Here is a 16,202-nt window from a genome sequence, read left to right as displayed (position 1 = left end):
ATACGAATTTTACATTTATTATATATAATTAGGTTTCGGTTACAATTGAAATGTTATATTTCAGATTTGACAATGAATTTAGATAAAATTTTGATTGAGGAAGTGCGCAATTGTCAACTTGTTTACGATATCTCACAAAGAGATTATTAAAATTTTAGTATGATTAAATTGTGATATTAGTTGTATTTATAGAATCGGAATGCAGAAAGAGGTGGAAGAGTCCCGGTGACTCGTATAAGCGCTGCAAACGGATGGAGCAAGTCGCTTCCGGCAGTAGACAAGAAACTCCAAAGAGAAAATTGAGGTATTTAGAGGTGTTGTCATTTTTGGAAAACATTCCGAATTCCAGGCGGTAAATAAATATCCTTATGTAACAAAAATATTTTTTTCATAAGTCATAAGTGCTATTAGCGGTTTCAGCGAAGAGTTTGAAAGTAAAGTGTTGGATACAACAAATATTGATCCTCTATTAGAAACGTATTTTCTTTTGACAAATTTCCTAATTAGTTTCTAATCCATTTTCGCAGAAAAAGAACAGTGACGCGTTTGAGAAGTTTTTGGAATCGACAGGCGCAAGCATTTCGGCATCGGTTGTAGATGCGCAAAGGTCTAGTTCCACGGCACAACATTTTGAATCCTTGGCAGAAAATATTACGAAAGCCGGTCTTTCGGCAAACATAGTTAGCCAGATAGGCAAGAGTATCTATCGGCTTACGTGTTTGAAGAAATTAATAATTTTTATTTATTGTATTTGGAATAGATATTAAATAATTATAATACTGTGATGAAATGTGAGACTTAACAGTGCACGAATTGCTTTATTTTTGGTAACTTGAATTATATACATATATACTAGCTGACCCCGCAGACATTTTCCTGCGTGAAATTATGTGTTTTTAAATGAAAAGAAAGATAAATTTATCATTTCATTTTTTTTTTTGTCAATGTAACGCAGCTTGATAAACAAAATTTTTTGGTTTCTGTTCCGGTGTACAGAAAAGATGGTTTTCCAACTCGTGAGCACGCCACGTGAAAAACATAGCATTTGCAAATTTATGCCACACACTATGCGAAACGGATTACGTTTGAACTGAAATGGCAAATCTATAGAAATCAAAGGAATTCGTAGAATCAAGCTTTCTGGCCCCTTGTATCCGATAGCTGCGTCACAATCTGTCGAGTTTTGAGACGCAAATGAAGCGGTGGCATACCAATCCAATTTAGAAATTCCACTGGATAATTCACGGCGTCGCTTCATTGTCAAGACGATCGATCGATTTGTATGAGCGCAAGTCTCCCGGAATCTGACTTTGAATCTTCCAGTTTAAATCAACAACATAGGTATTTTTGGCAGCTAACATTGCGCGTGCACTTAAGGAATCGTAGTTACGATAATTTGGCCAATATCCGAACATTCGTGATGAGTTCATCTTTCGAGAATTGATAAACGGCGGATGGAATTGATATCAAACCACCTGAAGTATCAATCGGAATTGACATATTTCTAATTTTTAGCGAAGAGGATGTAAAATGTCTTCGCTATTGTCATTTTTATTCGTATCCCATAATTGACGCGGATTTGAAGGTTGATATGTCGAAATGATTATCGCAAAAAGTGTGCGATTATTTGCATTCTAGTGATTAACATGTTCCAGCAATTGTAATTGCTTGCTTACTTCTCCAAAACTTGCACACACCGTACCATTCACAGAACGCAATGATTCAAATGAAGTTAAACCGCGTACATTAATCAAAAGCAACCGAAGGTAGAAAGAATCGTCGTCTTTCGGGTGGATTGTGTAAATTCGTCTTAACGCATTAGTTGATAACACACTTGGATGTCCATCTACTGGTTGACCTTGCTTTCTGCGTAACTATTTCTTCGACGATGCATTCCAGGTATAATATCGAGGTATTTCCGAATAGAGCAATGTCCTCGCAAAGGGTTCACTGACGAAAGTTGAGCAAAAACTCGTCAATGTTAATTTTGTTGCTGACGGTGTTTTCACTGGCTGTACCATACACTGTTTGGCCATTCTCCAAATTAACTGCGAGATGCACAACAGTCGGAAAACGTTGATGAATTGCAAAAGTAAATATCCTCTAAAGCGCTTTATTGTATTTCACGTATCGACCGAATCGTTCAAGACCAATAACCGCCATGTTGCTTTCGTTAGTGATGTACTCACAAACGTATTTTATCGATTACACCAAACTGCAATACTCAACACTGATATGAGTTTTGAATGTGAGTTAGACAATAATGGTGAATATATTACAATCCGTGTGTTGTCAACGTCGATATTTACTATTCTATATTGAATGCTAAATGTTCTGCCATTGCCGTCTGGTGAGCGGCGCTGATAAAGTTGATATCCATCATTTCTAGTTTGTGTTTCCGAAAGAAAAGCACCTGGATAGTGTTTTGTGCATTTATTTTCAGACATATAAACCGAAGTGGGATTGTGGTGTCCGCAAGGTACTTGAACCATATTGGTTTCGTATAATTCTGCTTCTATCTCTGGATCAGGAATTTCCGCAGAAATGATTTCATCAATTTGATTTGGTGTAACCACCATCCACCATCCAAAGAAGAATATGTGCGTCCGGCAAACCTCTCTTTTGCCACTCAACACAGTACATCCAGCATCTAACAGCACCACATATACAGTTGCTTTAAGATAAAGTTTACAAAACATTGCAACTGTTGTTTGAAAATTTGTCCTCTGACATCGTGACGATCGCTTGCTGATTGACCGCGATCCATAATTTCATTCGTATGTCATCGCATCCTGGGAATACTCGGTCATGTGCCATGGGCTGTCAATATATGTACATACTTATGTTGCCAAAACGAACGCGACCTCTTCGTGGCATCGTAACAAATTTCAATCTGTAATTGATCACTTTGCGTGAAACACCCATAACGTTTTCCCTGAATAATTTTCAATTCATGTTTTTTTTGAATAACCGGAATAAAGAAAGCAAACGACAAATTTAAACGATTCAAATAACTGAAAAACCAAGCAAAAACAAAATTTTTTGGATGAAAAAAATTTACTTTTTGGAATCGTGCAATTTTTCGACTTTTCCTCAAGAAAAGCATACAATTTTTTTTACTTCTAAGCCTTCCCCGATCCACAGCGAACAACCTCTGAAAATTTCATCACGACTGGTTCAGCCGTTTTCTTAGCCTTACTAACAAACAAAAATTCATTCGTTTGTATGGGAAAAAGAAAAGGGCTTTTTTTTGGGGGGTTTTCCGACAATTATTCGAATTTTTCTTGCAGTACAAACAATCTTTGATCCTCAACGAACATTTAGAAAAAAGAATTGGCCAAATTGGTCAAGGCGTTGCGTAATATAAATTTTTGTGTGTGTTCAAGGAGATTCGGGGATGGTTTAGATCAGTGGTCGGCATGAGAGGATCTGTCACTGTGTTGGTAAGCACGAAAAAAAAGTAGCCCAGTGAGAAATTGGAATTAAAATTAAGCAAATTTTATAAATAATTATTAGTATAATGAAAATTAACAAAATGTCTTTTAAGGATATATTCCCTATTATCTTTAAAAGACTTGGAACATAAAAGGCATTGCATGGCACCAAAGGCATTTAGAATCATAAAATATTTCTCGCAGGGCATATTTGGTTTTGCGCTATAGTCTTGCGTGATGTTAATTCGTTGCTGGCTCGACAACGACTGAACGATAGAGCGTAAGCGTACGTGTGAAGTTAGTTTGCAAAATTTTGCTATGAAATGCCGACCACTGGTTTAGATTCACAATTTGGTCCAATTTATTAGCTAAATACTAACGCAAGTACGGTTGCGTCTAACGTATTGACGGCGAGTGAATGTACATATCTACATATCCCGCAATAACTCAGGGCACCGTTATTTTCGTGCGGTCCACCGCTATCCAGATGACGCCAGCGTAAGTTAGCTTGCCGGCTGTAATCTTTTTTGGTGTTGTCCTTAAAAACGGAGAGTTTGATGCAGGAATAAAGGGTTGTTAAACTTATTCCAGTGTGAGAGCGCCTCAAAATTAGCGTTTTTGGGCATTTAAATTCAAACACCCAACATTTAGTATGAATAAAAATTACTATATTGCGGTTATTTAATATATGGAGAAACTATTTAAATCTTTTTATAGAATATTATAACAACCGACTTTTGTCCTTTCAATACCCAATAATAGGATTTAAGCTTGTTAGCTCTCAATCATTAAATGTTTTTAATAATTTTCCATTGAAAATAAATCTATGATGCTTCAAATTACAAAACGTTTCATCAAATATCTTTAGATTTCACAAATTTATTTAATTTTCATTGTTTTACATTTTTTATAAGTGGTCTTGAACGATGCAACAAATCTCTCCGTTTACACATTTTTTTGGTAAGATTTCAATCTGGCCATCGCTGGTTTCCAATTGATAAACGTCAAAACCTACTGAACTCGATTAGCTGTCAAAGTTCAGTAGGTTTTGACGTTTAGCAATGCTATCTCACTTCCAGTGAGAGAGGAGTTAAACATCTCTTTATCTCTGGTTTGATGTAAGTGAGTTGTTGGGAGCCAAAGTGTCTCAAGAGAGCAACGGCATGACGATCGCTGGTGTAGAAAAATGTTTTATACCATGTTACCATACCGAAAATTCGAAGAGATTCGATTACATTTAAGCCGCTCATAAGACAATTCTCTTCTCACTGCAGTTGAAGATTTATAAATCAGATGTTTGTGACATTCAGACCTTAATACCAAAGTATTTATTAAAGGAAAAAATTATAATGTTGTACTTTGTAATAAAAATCGTCTTTTTATACTCTCGCAACAATGTTGCTAAGGAGAGTATTATAGTTTTGTTCACATAACGGTTGTTTGTAAGTCCTAAAACTAAAAGAGTCAGATACAGGGTTATATATACCAAAGTGATCAGGGTGACGAGTAGAGTCGAAATCCGGATGTCTGTCTGTCCGTCTGTCCATCCGTCCGTCCGTGCCAATGATAATAGCGGAATAAAACTTTACAAAAATACGGTATTTGAAAAATATGTAAATGACGTATAATGAAATCTCGATTATCACTTTATCATGCGAGAGTATAAAATGTTCGGTGACACCCGAACTTACCCTTCCTTACTTGCGTCCAAATATGCCTCTCCCTATTGCGATCCTTTGTGCCAAATTTCACTTTAATATCTTTATTTATGGCTTAGTTATGACACTTTATAGGTTTTCGGTTTTCGCCATTTTGTGGGCGTGCCAGTGGGCAGATTTTGCCCATCTTCGAACTTTACCTTCTTATGGAACCAAGGAATACGTGTACCAAGTTTCATCATGATATCTCAATTTTTACTTAAGTTACAACTTGCACGGCGGATTTCGACTCTACTCGTCACCCTGATCACTTTGGTATATATAACCCTGTATCTGACTCTTTTAGTTTTAGGACTTACAAACAACCGTTATGTGAACAAAACTATAATACTCTCCTTAGCAACATTGTTGCGAGAGTATAAAAATGGATAATCTATATGGAGAAAATTCAGCAAGGTCTATTTGGATAAAGGTAAGTATATAAATATTGGTAATATAACTTCGTTTAATTATAATGTGTATATAATTCAGACTCGTGGTCAAATGTTTTGGGAAGTCGAATGCCAGGTGAATTCAGATGCATTTTTAAATGAATGATTTAAAACCAACTTCCGTATCAAGCGCAAGTCTTTCAATAAATAGTGTATTATGTTTAAAGACTTAGAGAAGAAAACCATTTACTACCGCAAAGCAATTCAATTAGCAAAACGTATTGCTATTGTTCTGGTCCATTCTAATTGATTTCTGCCATGAAATCTGGCGATGTTTGTGACCTTTGTATTTGAAGAAATTTCCAATGAACGAAATTCAATTGCGGAAATATTTAAATGATTTTGAGTCATTGGATTCCCCTTTAGAGTTAGGAGCTATAGGTAATAAGTTAAATTTTTTTACAATGGAGTTTTCATATATTTTTAAGTTTTAGATGGTTGTCATATAGAAGTTCGCTCAGAGGCAGAAGATGCTATTGACTACAACAATTACAAAGGCTGGTATTCCACAGTTCTTTTGGCTATAGTAGATACAAGGTAAGTTTTTTCATGAAGCTCGTTTAAACACCTTATGTATTTCTTCAATGGTATAAACGTCGCTTTATATACATCAACGTTGGTAGTCCATGCCGTTGTAATGACTCTTCAATATTTGAGGGTTCATCTTTAAAAAGCCAGTTGGCACAATTTAGTTTATTTAATGACATGAGTAGGCAAATATCGTCAGTTAATGTTCCAGTCGTTTTGTTGGGCAACTCTTCATTCAAATTTGATGAAACCGTAGCCATTTTGTGTAAACCAACCTTTGTCATTTAAAGGCAAGAATTAACCTTCCTATACTCGCGCCATTTTTGGTAACTGTATACTCGCGCACGGTGTCACAGACCGATAGTTTGTACCCCTACAACATATTTTTATTAACAAGAAACACATAAACTATTACTATTATTTTAAAGTTTAGGATGTAATGAAACAAAACAGTATAACTAAAAGTTATTTTATTAATTATTTTACCGACTTATAGTTTATCACAAATCAGTCTTAAAATTTGAGATTATTTTCTTAAATACTAAAAAAAATAAAATAAAATCTGAACTTCTTTTAAAAAACAAATTAAACTTCTTATTAATAACAACAAACATATCAATGAACATGTTTATCTATGTTTGACTTAGTTTTGAGCCTCGCCATAGCAATCAGGGCATACGGTTACAGGATGCTCCAAACAAAAGTATTTTTTGCAGGTAGCACAGTTGTAACATGTCTTGCGGTTTGTTTTTTGAAGAGCAGTATCCACAACGACCTACTTCATTATTGTTAGATGTTGCTGCAGACTCGGGTCCATCTAATTTGCATATTTCGGTGAGCCTGAGTCTTATGCTTCTCGGCAAGGATGAAATGAAAGCCCGTCGTCTAAGTTGCGGATTGATCAGATCGTATGCTAAGGCTGCAAGGAAGACCCGACGGCTAATTTTCTTGTTAGTTATTCTGCAGGTATATTATAAACGTATTTATACCCGCTACATTCATTAAGCTGTAAAATATCACCATTGGCCATCTATTTGTCCCACGTGTGACGTTGTAAGTCACACACATTTTGTCTACGCTATCAACTCCACCTTTGGTTCTATTGTAGTCCATTATAATTTCCGGTTTACCTGTATCGTCATTGATCTGGGCATCATCGTGCATGCTGGATACGAGAAGGAATTTTTGCCTTTTTTTTTGGTACATAGGATACAAGACTGCAATTGCCTCGGTGCCCGAATAAACTAGATTTTTCGGCTCTTCCTCGTATTTCTGTGAAATGTTTAGGCAATTCTCGTTTGTTTTTACGAATCGTCCCAATAACTGTCAATTTGTGTTGAGACTCAAGCTTATCTATCAATGGAATACTAGTGAAGAAGTTATCACATGTGATATTACGCCCAGTATTGTGAATATTTTCACTCAATCGCAAAACCAAAGCCAAAGCGGAGTTATCAACTTGGTTTGGACCGTCTGGTTGCTTCCCAACGTAAACTTCCATGGTATGGGTATAAAACATTTTGGCATCTGTCAACGAAAGAACCTGGATAATCCCATAGTCAATCGAAATATCTCCGGGGATGACCCGTCAGTTCTGAAAAAATCTTTGGCATTTAGACGAGCGTTCCTTCTGGCTCCAGCAAACAGTAAAAGGCGTAAAAAAGCTTCAATTTCAATATTGTCTGTATCGGCGCAGTCTCTCTCTCTTGTGAAATTATGCTTCATGCGATTAATTTGTTCATTAGTGTACTTTACTATCAGGTTGATAGTGCCCTCCGAAAAAAAGTCGCCACAGCTCACCCGGTTCCTTCAAATTTCTAGCTTCTACTCTAGCGCCTGGAAGTTGAGTAACTATGTTTCTAGCACGTCGCCTAGTTGGGTTTGAGGCAGGAGATTTATTTCACCTTGTCTGTCCATCTTTTCCTAAGTAAAAATCATGGGATCGTTCATTATGTTCTTCCTCAGACATCTCGTCATTGTCATCGTCTTGCTCGGTATCGTATGTCTCTTCTTGTACCTCCACGTTATCTTCCACCTCACTGTCATTTTCGTCTTCATAGGTTGAGCTAGAACTTAATTCTTCCAGCAACAATCCGATTTGATCATCGTCCATTTTGATATGAATTAAAACCTAAAAAATAATGATAAAATTGGTCCAAATATAATATAGAGCAACATACATATGTACATATATTTTACTATATGTACTTTATAAAGTAATCAAAGTCCGTAAAAATATACAAATGCACGAAATAAATTATATTAATACTTACACAAAAAGTTACACCTATACTCGCTTCGGTCTCGTGGACCGATTGGTGATGAATGCTACAACACGTGTGTTTCGCCCGAACGCGCGACGTGCTCTAAAACGAAGTTAACCACAAATCCGGCAGCTAGCAAGGAACTCAACTTCTTAGGATTTATCTGCATAAAAATAATAACGACAAGAAAAAACGTTAACTTCGGTTGCACCGAAGCTAAATACCCTTCACATGTGCATTTCTGTTAGTAACTATGTGTTCAGTTTGTATGGAAGCTATATGCTATAGTAATCCGTTCTAAACAAGTTTTTTAGAGATTACATTATTGCCTTAGAAAATAACATATACCAAATTTCGTGAATATATCTTGTCAAATGTGAAAGTTTTCCATACAAGCATTTGATTCCGATCGATCAGTTTGTATGGCAGCTATATGTTATAGTGGTCCGATATCGGCCGTTCCGACAAATGAGCAGCTTCTTGAGGAGAAAAAGACGTTTGAAAAATTTCAAAACGATATCTTAAAAACTGAGAGACTAGTTCGTATATATACAGACAGACGGACAGACAGACAGACGGACATGGCTAAATCGACTCAGCTCGACATACTGATCATTTACATATATACCTTATAGGGTCTCCGACGATTCCTTCTGGGTGTTACAAACTTCGTGACAAACTTAATATACCCTGTTCAGGGTATAAAAATGTGTTTCGTCGGTCTCACAGACCAACACGCGAGTATAGGAAGGTTAAACGGGTTGGTAAAGGCTTGGATAACCACATGGTCAACACGACACGCTTCGTTTTCCACAACTTTTTAAATGATGAAATTAATTAAAAGTGGATTGCAGCACAACAGATCGCAAACGAAACTTGACAGCTGCCAGAAAACGTGTCTAACATTTGTAGAAATGTTAACCCAAGAGCAGAGGAAATAAGACAAGTGTTCGCATTTCCGTGAGTTATTGCATTCAACATTGAAATATTGTTAAATCTCTACCAGCAACCGATCCATGTTTACATATCATATTTCATAACACAGTACAACAGCTAATCTGGGGGGTGAGAAATTCCAAGTGAGGGTGATGGTACTAGGTCAGTATAGTAAAACCCTCAAAGCTTTTGGCGTTCGTAAGTGTCAGTTTTTTTTATGACCTTTTAAATTTCACAGTACAACAGCTAATCTGGGGGGTGAGAAATTCCAAGTCAGGGTGATGGTACTAGGTCAGTATAGGAAAACCCTCAAAGGGTTTGGCGTTCGTATGTGTCAGTTTTTTTTATGACCTTTTAAATTTTTTCTTATGTTATAGTGAACGAAAATTGGGTACCAAATATAGTGTGTAAAAGCTGCTACAACCGTCTAATGGATTGGAAAAATAGATAATAGTGGTTCGCGAGTTATGTTAAACTACGTTTTTGCCAAAATGTTACAACTAAGCGAAAAAACTTCAAGATAAGGAAAAAAAATTAAAAGGTCATAAAAAAAAACTGACACATACGAACGCCAAACCCTTTGAGGGTTTTACTATACTGACCTAGTACAATCACCCTGACTTGGAATTTCTCACCCCTCAGACAATAATCCCAAAAATGTTCCTCAGTGTAATTTAATTCAAATACAAAAAAACAGATATTTCTAAATTTTATATTTATATATTTTTATATTCATTTATATTTAATTTATTTATATCTATATTTATGTTCACATTCATATTTATATTTGTATTCATACTCACATATTATTTATACATACATATATCTTAGAACTAAAGGTTAACTTTTCTTAAACCTATTTTTGGCGACGAAAAAAGTCAATGAAAGGGTCTTTCATTTCCTTTGCGGCGACCCTCCTTCCATATCGGCCTCCACATAGATTGGGTCCATATCAACTGAAAATAGAGCAAACAAATAAAAGTGTAAAGAAAAATTCCATAAACGTTTTTCATTTTCTTACGATTTATGGCACCTACTCCAATGCGCTTGAAACTTACCCACAATGCTGTCCTGCAAAAGTTCGGCGGAACGAAAAGTCTTCCAGCCGCCTACTGTTGGGTGTACCATTTCATAGTGCTTCCAAAGACCCGGGGAGCCACCCGATGGGCCAATTTTCTGCTTTTCTTCCCAAAAAATTAAAAAAAAAGATATTCAATATTGTATGTTTACCTCATAATTTATTACCTACCTGTATTTGTTAGTGAAATTATGAAGTTAAGTCTTTATTTCGGTGGACGTGTAAACATATGCATGTTTTTCTTGTGGAACGAAGCTGTCGCCTAGCCTTGGCAGCCTCGCTCCACATAACCCTCTTCTTTTTCTCAAATTTTTTCATTTTTATTTATTTTGTATTTTTATTTGTATTAACCGGCAATTTCTTGATTTTTTATCTTTTTTGTCTTTTTTATCTTTAAGTTTCCATGTTTAAAATTTTGACAGTTTGTAGTGTCAAAATCAGCTGGGATTAAACGAATGTGATGCCGCAAAACCAGAGTCGCACCAAAATATTTAGAGTGGATTAGTTTCAAATCACTTCGATGAAGTGGTTTTGAACTGTCATTTTTTTATGGCGAAATCTTTAAATTTATAAGATTAGTGGGCAAAACTACTCAGCAGCCGAAATCGTGTGATTAAGTGTCGGTCTGAACATGATATTAGCGGTGTAGCGTAAGCCGCAAAGCGAATATGTTCTGTTCTCTTTAAGAGTACTTTTATACTAAATATCCGTACATATTTAAAAATACAGGAAAGATAAATATTGAAAAATCGGAAAGCAGAAGTTTTATAAGGTTATTGTTGCTGCACATTATTGTAATAACGGGATAAGCATCGCAATAATTTACGCGTTTTTGGTAAAACACAACGGAAAAGAAGGCGCCTTTAGGTGCATAAATTATATACCGAAATGACACAATTCCGATTTCTTTGGCGCCGCGGTATGAAGGTACCGTTGAAAAAAGTATCGAATATTCAATATTATTCTATTTTAATTTTAGTTAATCCCGACAGTTGGTGCTGCGATCGAATTGAGAAAAATATTTCGTAGTTTTGTGTTATTATTGTGTGATTTTAAGTCGTGTGCTAATCAAAATATAATTAGTGTTCGAAGAGTTTTGAAGTGTGCGGAAAGAACTTTACATTTTGCGAATTTATTGCGGAATCCAAGTGAGTTTATTTCTTATCATTTGTTTATCAAATCTAAACGTCTTCATTTTTGGAAATAATAAATAAAAGAATGCAGTGATATAAAATCACAAGTTTTTTACCCAAAATTTGTTACAATAAATCTTTTAAGTTACTTCATTAAAATTTCATCTTTAATAAGTAACTCATAATCGTTGTGTATTATTTAACAGTTTCTTATTTTTAAAGAAAAATGCCACGTCTTCGTGTAAAGGCAGGAAATATTGGTCGACGTACTCGGAACGCAACCGTCTCGCGTTTGAATATGATTCTGAAGGAAACTTTTCCTCACATCCATTAATCACGATCGGTAGTACGGACAAAGAGTGTCAACATTGTCATGTTTTCAAGTACAAAGGTGAATCAGCTGGTTTTTGTTGCGCATCTTGGAAAATTTAATTGCCACCGCTCAATATAAGTACCACCGGAGCCTTTAAAAACACTTTTAGCTGGAACCACATCTCAATCGAAATTGTTTTTGCGGAAAATTTAATTCATGCTTCCATATGACGTAATTTGGAGCAAAAAAAAAAATTGTTCATCATGAACATATTTGGAATTTTGAATCTTTATCCAAGATTAAAGGTCAAGTGTAGCATCGAATCAGTTCATTGCTTCCAATGCCTGATGCGGATCCAAAATTTTTTCAAATTTACACGCTGCGCTTACAACCATATAGAGCAGATGGAGGAACGAGAAATCGTGGACATTTTAGAATCGCTTTTGAAAAACCATAACCAATTGGAACAATTATTCAAGGCTCTTTCTAACAGACTGCAAACCGACAACTACGTAATTGTCATTAAGAGGGCGGTGCCTCTAATACCGTAAAAAATCTAACTTTTTCCACTTTTATTAAAGGAAAATAAAATCCGATCACATCCAAATATTTGCATATAAAGGTATTATTGAACTACAAAATAAAAATTATTTTATGTCAAAAAAAATAAAAAATGGCGGGAGTATCAACTATTGACATTTATTGCGGCCGTCAACTACTAGGCTTCTTATCTAAAATCAAAAAAGTATTTTTTTTTAATCAAGTGCCATGGTTTCATTTTTACTCCGGTTAACCCACTGTCAAAATGCCATTTTTCTCGGAAAAGCTCTCTGTCACGCACTTGAGTATAAAATTGTCAATAAAATCCACTTTCGTTCAAATAAATCGCTTAAATAATGCGCTCGCAATTTGACGGCTGGATAAAAAAAGTTAGTTTCGAGTAAACGATCCTCAAAGTTTTGGTACCTATATAGCCGCTGCATGAAGTGCAGTAGTTCTGCGGCCTATTTTTTCGAAAATATTCGGAGTATACTAGTGAAACTTCGGGATTATATTTTATAATAGTTTTTGAATTGCAGTAGTGACCTTTGTGAACGTCGAGACATACGCATACAATGTAGAGATAATACGATGCAAATAATTCAGGACAATCTTCGTTTTTACGATGCTTTGCAGTATCCGTTGATATTTTTGGAAGGAGAAGATGGATATCATTTAAATATTAAACAAAGGAATACAACTGAAGGTACAAATTATAGATTATCTTACATTTTTTTAAGTCAATAACTTCCGTTTAGTTTATAAACATATTCATTTGAAGGTGAAGAACTGATGAAGACAGTTAGTGCTATGAACATATCGGTGCATATCGGTTCATGATTTGTGCTAATGAAGACAACAACATTCTCCCATGTAGACAACTATGTATGTCATCGGTAACGTAGATGCAACAAATGACATCTGCAACATTGGTACTGCATACATCCTCCCATCATCATACATTGGTAGTCCGAGTCATATGCAAGAATATATTCAGAACGCTATGACTTACGTACGTGTATACGGCCGACCAAATCTTTTTATCACATTGACGAATAATCCAAACTGGGAGGAAATTAAAAATTTGCTTAAAAATTCTCTCACGAATTTGTTTGTTTATACTCCTCAAGGATTAACCAAAAATATTGTACATCCAATGGCATTACGATAAAAATTACAAAAAATATATAACATGTTATAAAATAAAATAGTTTGAGTGTAAGTTTTTTTACCTTTAATTAAAACGACTTCAAATTTTTGCTTATCACATCTTCCAGATTTCATTTTACTCATACAGTATATGCATACTCACACGCTATGGATTGGTTGAATTGTGATGAATGTACTCATAATGAGGTTAGATATTGTAATAACTTTTTAATAATAATTTTCATCAAAACGGTCCAGATTGTTACAGCTTATTGAAAAATGTTTGAAATTTTCGGATTAAAGACGTGTGTACAGGACAACATCTGTCGGGTCCGCTAGTATATAGTATATACAGCTGTGGACACATAAATGGCACAAAGTTTAATTTCATTTAAATCCTGAAATTGGTTAAGTTAAAGTTGTTTAAAATGTAAAAATTTTGCATTCAATTTGCTGCTGCTGTACTAGAGTTGTACTGTACTGCCCAAATATTCCGTTGTGTTTTGCTTTTTGTCTACCGTTACCAATTATGCGTAGTCAATGCTGATTTTGAGTGGACACATAAATGGCGCAAATTACTTCGCAGAAGTAGTACTCACGCAAATATCAATTTAAGAACATCACTTTTTGCGTTGTTGAAAAATAAATAATAAAAAGTATTTCAGTGAAAGAAATAATATAAAATGGGATCCGGAAAGCATACTATAATAGAAGTGTAACAACTCACCTTTACCACCAGTAATAAGACCAATTCAGTATTTATTTTGATTTAAACTTTATTTCATTCAACTTCAGTGTCCTACAACCTTTTACTTCACCGAACCAAAACAGACCTCCCTAACCGCGCCATTTTCATTCCTCTCCGAATCTCCAGGCGCTCCCAGATCTCTCGCGCTGCCAGATCTCCACATCCCTCCTATATTTTCCAAAGTAAGTTTCAACGGTGGATTAGTATCCTGCTTTGCTGTATCTTTGTCACCTTCTGTTACTTCAGGTACTGGAAGCTTTTTCAAATGGCTTACATTCCGTCGTAGCTCTTTGCCATTACCACGTACTACAACGTCATTCCCTGTTCGTTTAATCACTTCGAATTCTTCTGCATTAAACGTCGTAGACAGCTTATTTGGGAGTATCGTATTACGTACCAGAACTTTGTCTCCAACTGCTATTTCGCTTTCTTTGGCTCTCCGGTCCTCATTCCCTCTCTTTTTCCCTTTTTCTTTATTGCCATAATCTAAATCTCTGGCTTCAAGGTCCAGGAACGGTTCTTCGACGTCCTGTAGCGATGGAATCTTAGATTTCCCTGTTGTTCCATGTGGGGTTACGTTGTACATGAGAGCAAACTTTTGGATTTCTTTTCTATAGTTTTCTCCCTGTGCAGTGGCAATTTGTAGCCGCTTAAGCAAAGATCGATTCAAGTTCTCTACCTCCCCGTTTGCCTGTGGAGATGTAATCAATTCAATCCCATTTTCTAAACAATAGTTCTTGAACTCTTCACTTACAAACTGTCGGCCGTTATCAGCAGTGATGGATTTTGGATACCCCAATCTTGAAAATATTTCATCCAGAAAATTTATTATAGCCGTTGAAGTTATTCTTTTAAGAAATTTCAGTTCATGATAACGTGAATAGTAGTCAATAACAACAAAAATGTACTCGTGTTTGGTAAAGGTCCCAGTAAATCCATTGCGAGGGAAATCCACGTTCCGTCCGGTAAGGTACGTCTTTTCATTGGGGCCGTGTTGTTGGGCTTAGATACTAGTAAGCAACTGCGGCAGTTTTTAACGAATTTTACAACTTCCTTCGATCGAACTCTTCTTTTCATTACTGTTTCACCTGGGTGACCTTCGTGGGCTAATTCCAGGACGCGAGATCTCAACGATTTGGGTATAACGATCTTAGTTCCCCGTAGAAGCATGTTTCCAACCGCACATAGCTCCAAGCGAAAAAAAAATTGTTAATAGATTTATCGCCCCAACCATCTTCCTTAACATTTCTAATTGCCTCTAAGAGTTCGGGATCTGAGAAGCTACCTTGATAAATTTCTAAAATTGTGAGAGCTCGAGGCACCGACTTTTCAATAATGGTACAAAGACTCTGTTCTCCATATTGATCAAACGTGTTAGAGGGGTTTCCTACGTATAATCTCGAGAAGGTGTCAGCAATGTTGTATTTTCCCGGTCTGTATATTATTTTAAATTTAAAAGATTGTAAACGGAGAACCCAGCGCTCAATTCTTGCAGGCGGTCTCGATGTAGTTTTAAAAATTGCTTCTAGTGGCTTATGGTCCGTGAAGAATTCGAATTCTATCCCTGCCAGATAGTAATAAAACCGTTCAACTGCCCAGACTAACGCCAAACTTTCCTTCTCTGTCTGTGAATACCGGCGTTCCACTTCTGACAGGGATTTACTGGCAAACGAAATGACTTGAGGTGACTCACTTTGGAATTGAAGGAGTATCGCGCCCAACGCCACTGGGCTTGCGTCAGCTATTACCTGAGTACGTCTCTTTGGGTCAAAATATGAAATAAAAAAATATGAATCTCTGCTTTGTTCGTCCAATTCTAATTGGTGGTAGGCGTTCTTGAGGTCTAATCTAGAAAAATACTTCGCTCTTGTGAGTCGCGTCATAAACGAATAAAATGTTGGCAATGGGTAGTTTTCCCTTAAAATAGCCT

At 36.0% G+C, this 16,202-nt stretch overlaps 1 protein-coding gene across 1 annotated transcript; it reads right to left on the bottom strand.

The window, feature by feature from the left end:
• Positions 1 to 14,332: 14,332 nt before the first annotated feature.
• On the bottom strand, positions 14,333 to 15,257 carry LOC120771963. The gene is made up of 2 exons (XM_040100298.1): positions 15,027 to 15,257; positions 14,333 to 14,963 (listed from the first exon to the last, which is right to left on the bottom strand). The coding sequence occupies exon 2, from the start codon at positions 14,856 to 14,858 to the stop codon at positions 14,334 to 14,336; it is 525 nt and encodes a 174-aa protein (XP_039956232.1). The 5' UTR covers positions 14,859 to 14,963; positions 15,027 to 15,257; the 3' UTR covers position 14,333.
• Positions 15,258 to 16,202: the final 945 nt, after the last annotated feature.

Source organism: Bactrocera tryoni, chromosome 3 (assembly GCF_016617805.1).
Source record: "Bactrocera tryoni isolate S06 chromosome 3, CSIRO_BtryS06_freeze2, whole genome shotgun sequence".
NCBI classification, from domain to species: Eukaryota; Metazoa; Arthropoda; class Insecta; order Diptera; family Tephritidae; genus Bactrocera; species Bactrocera tryoni.
The sequence above is the reverse complement of the archived record's forward strand: the minus strand, read 5'-3'. Positions and strand labels throughout refer to the sequence as shown.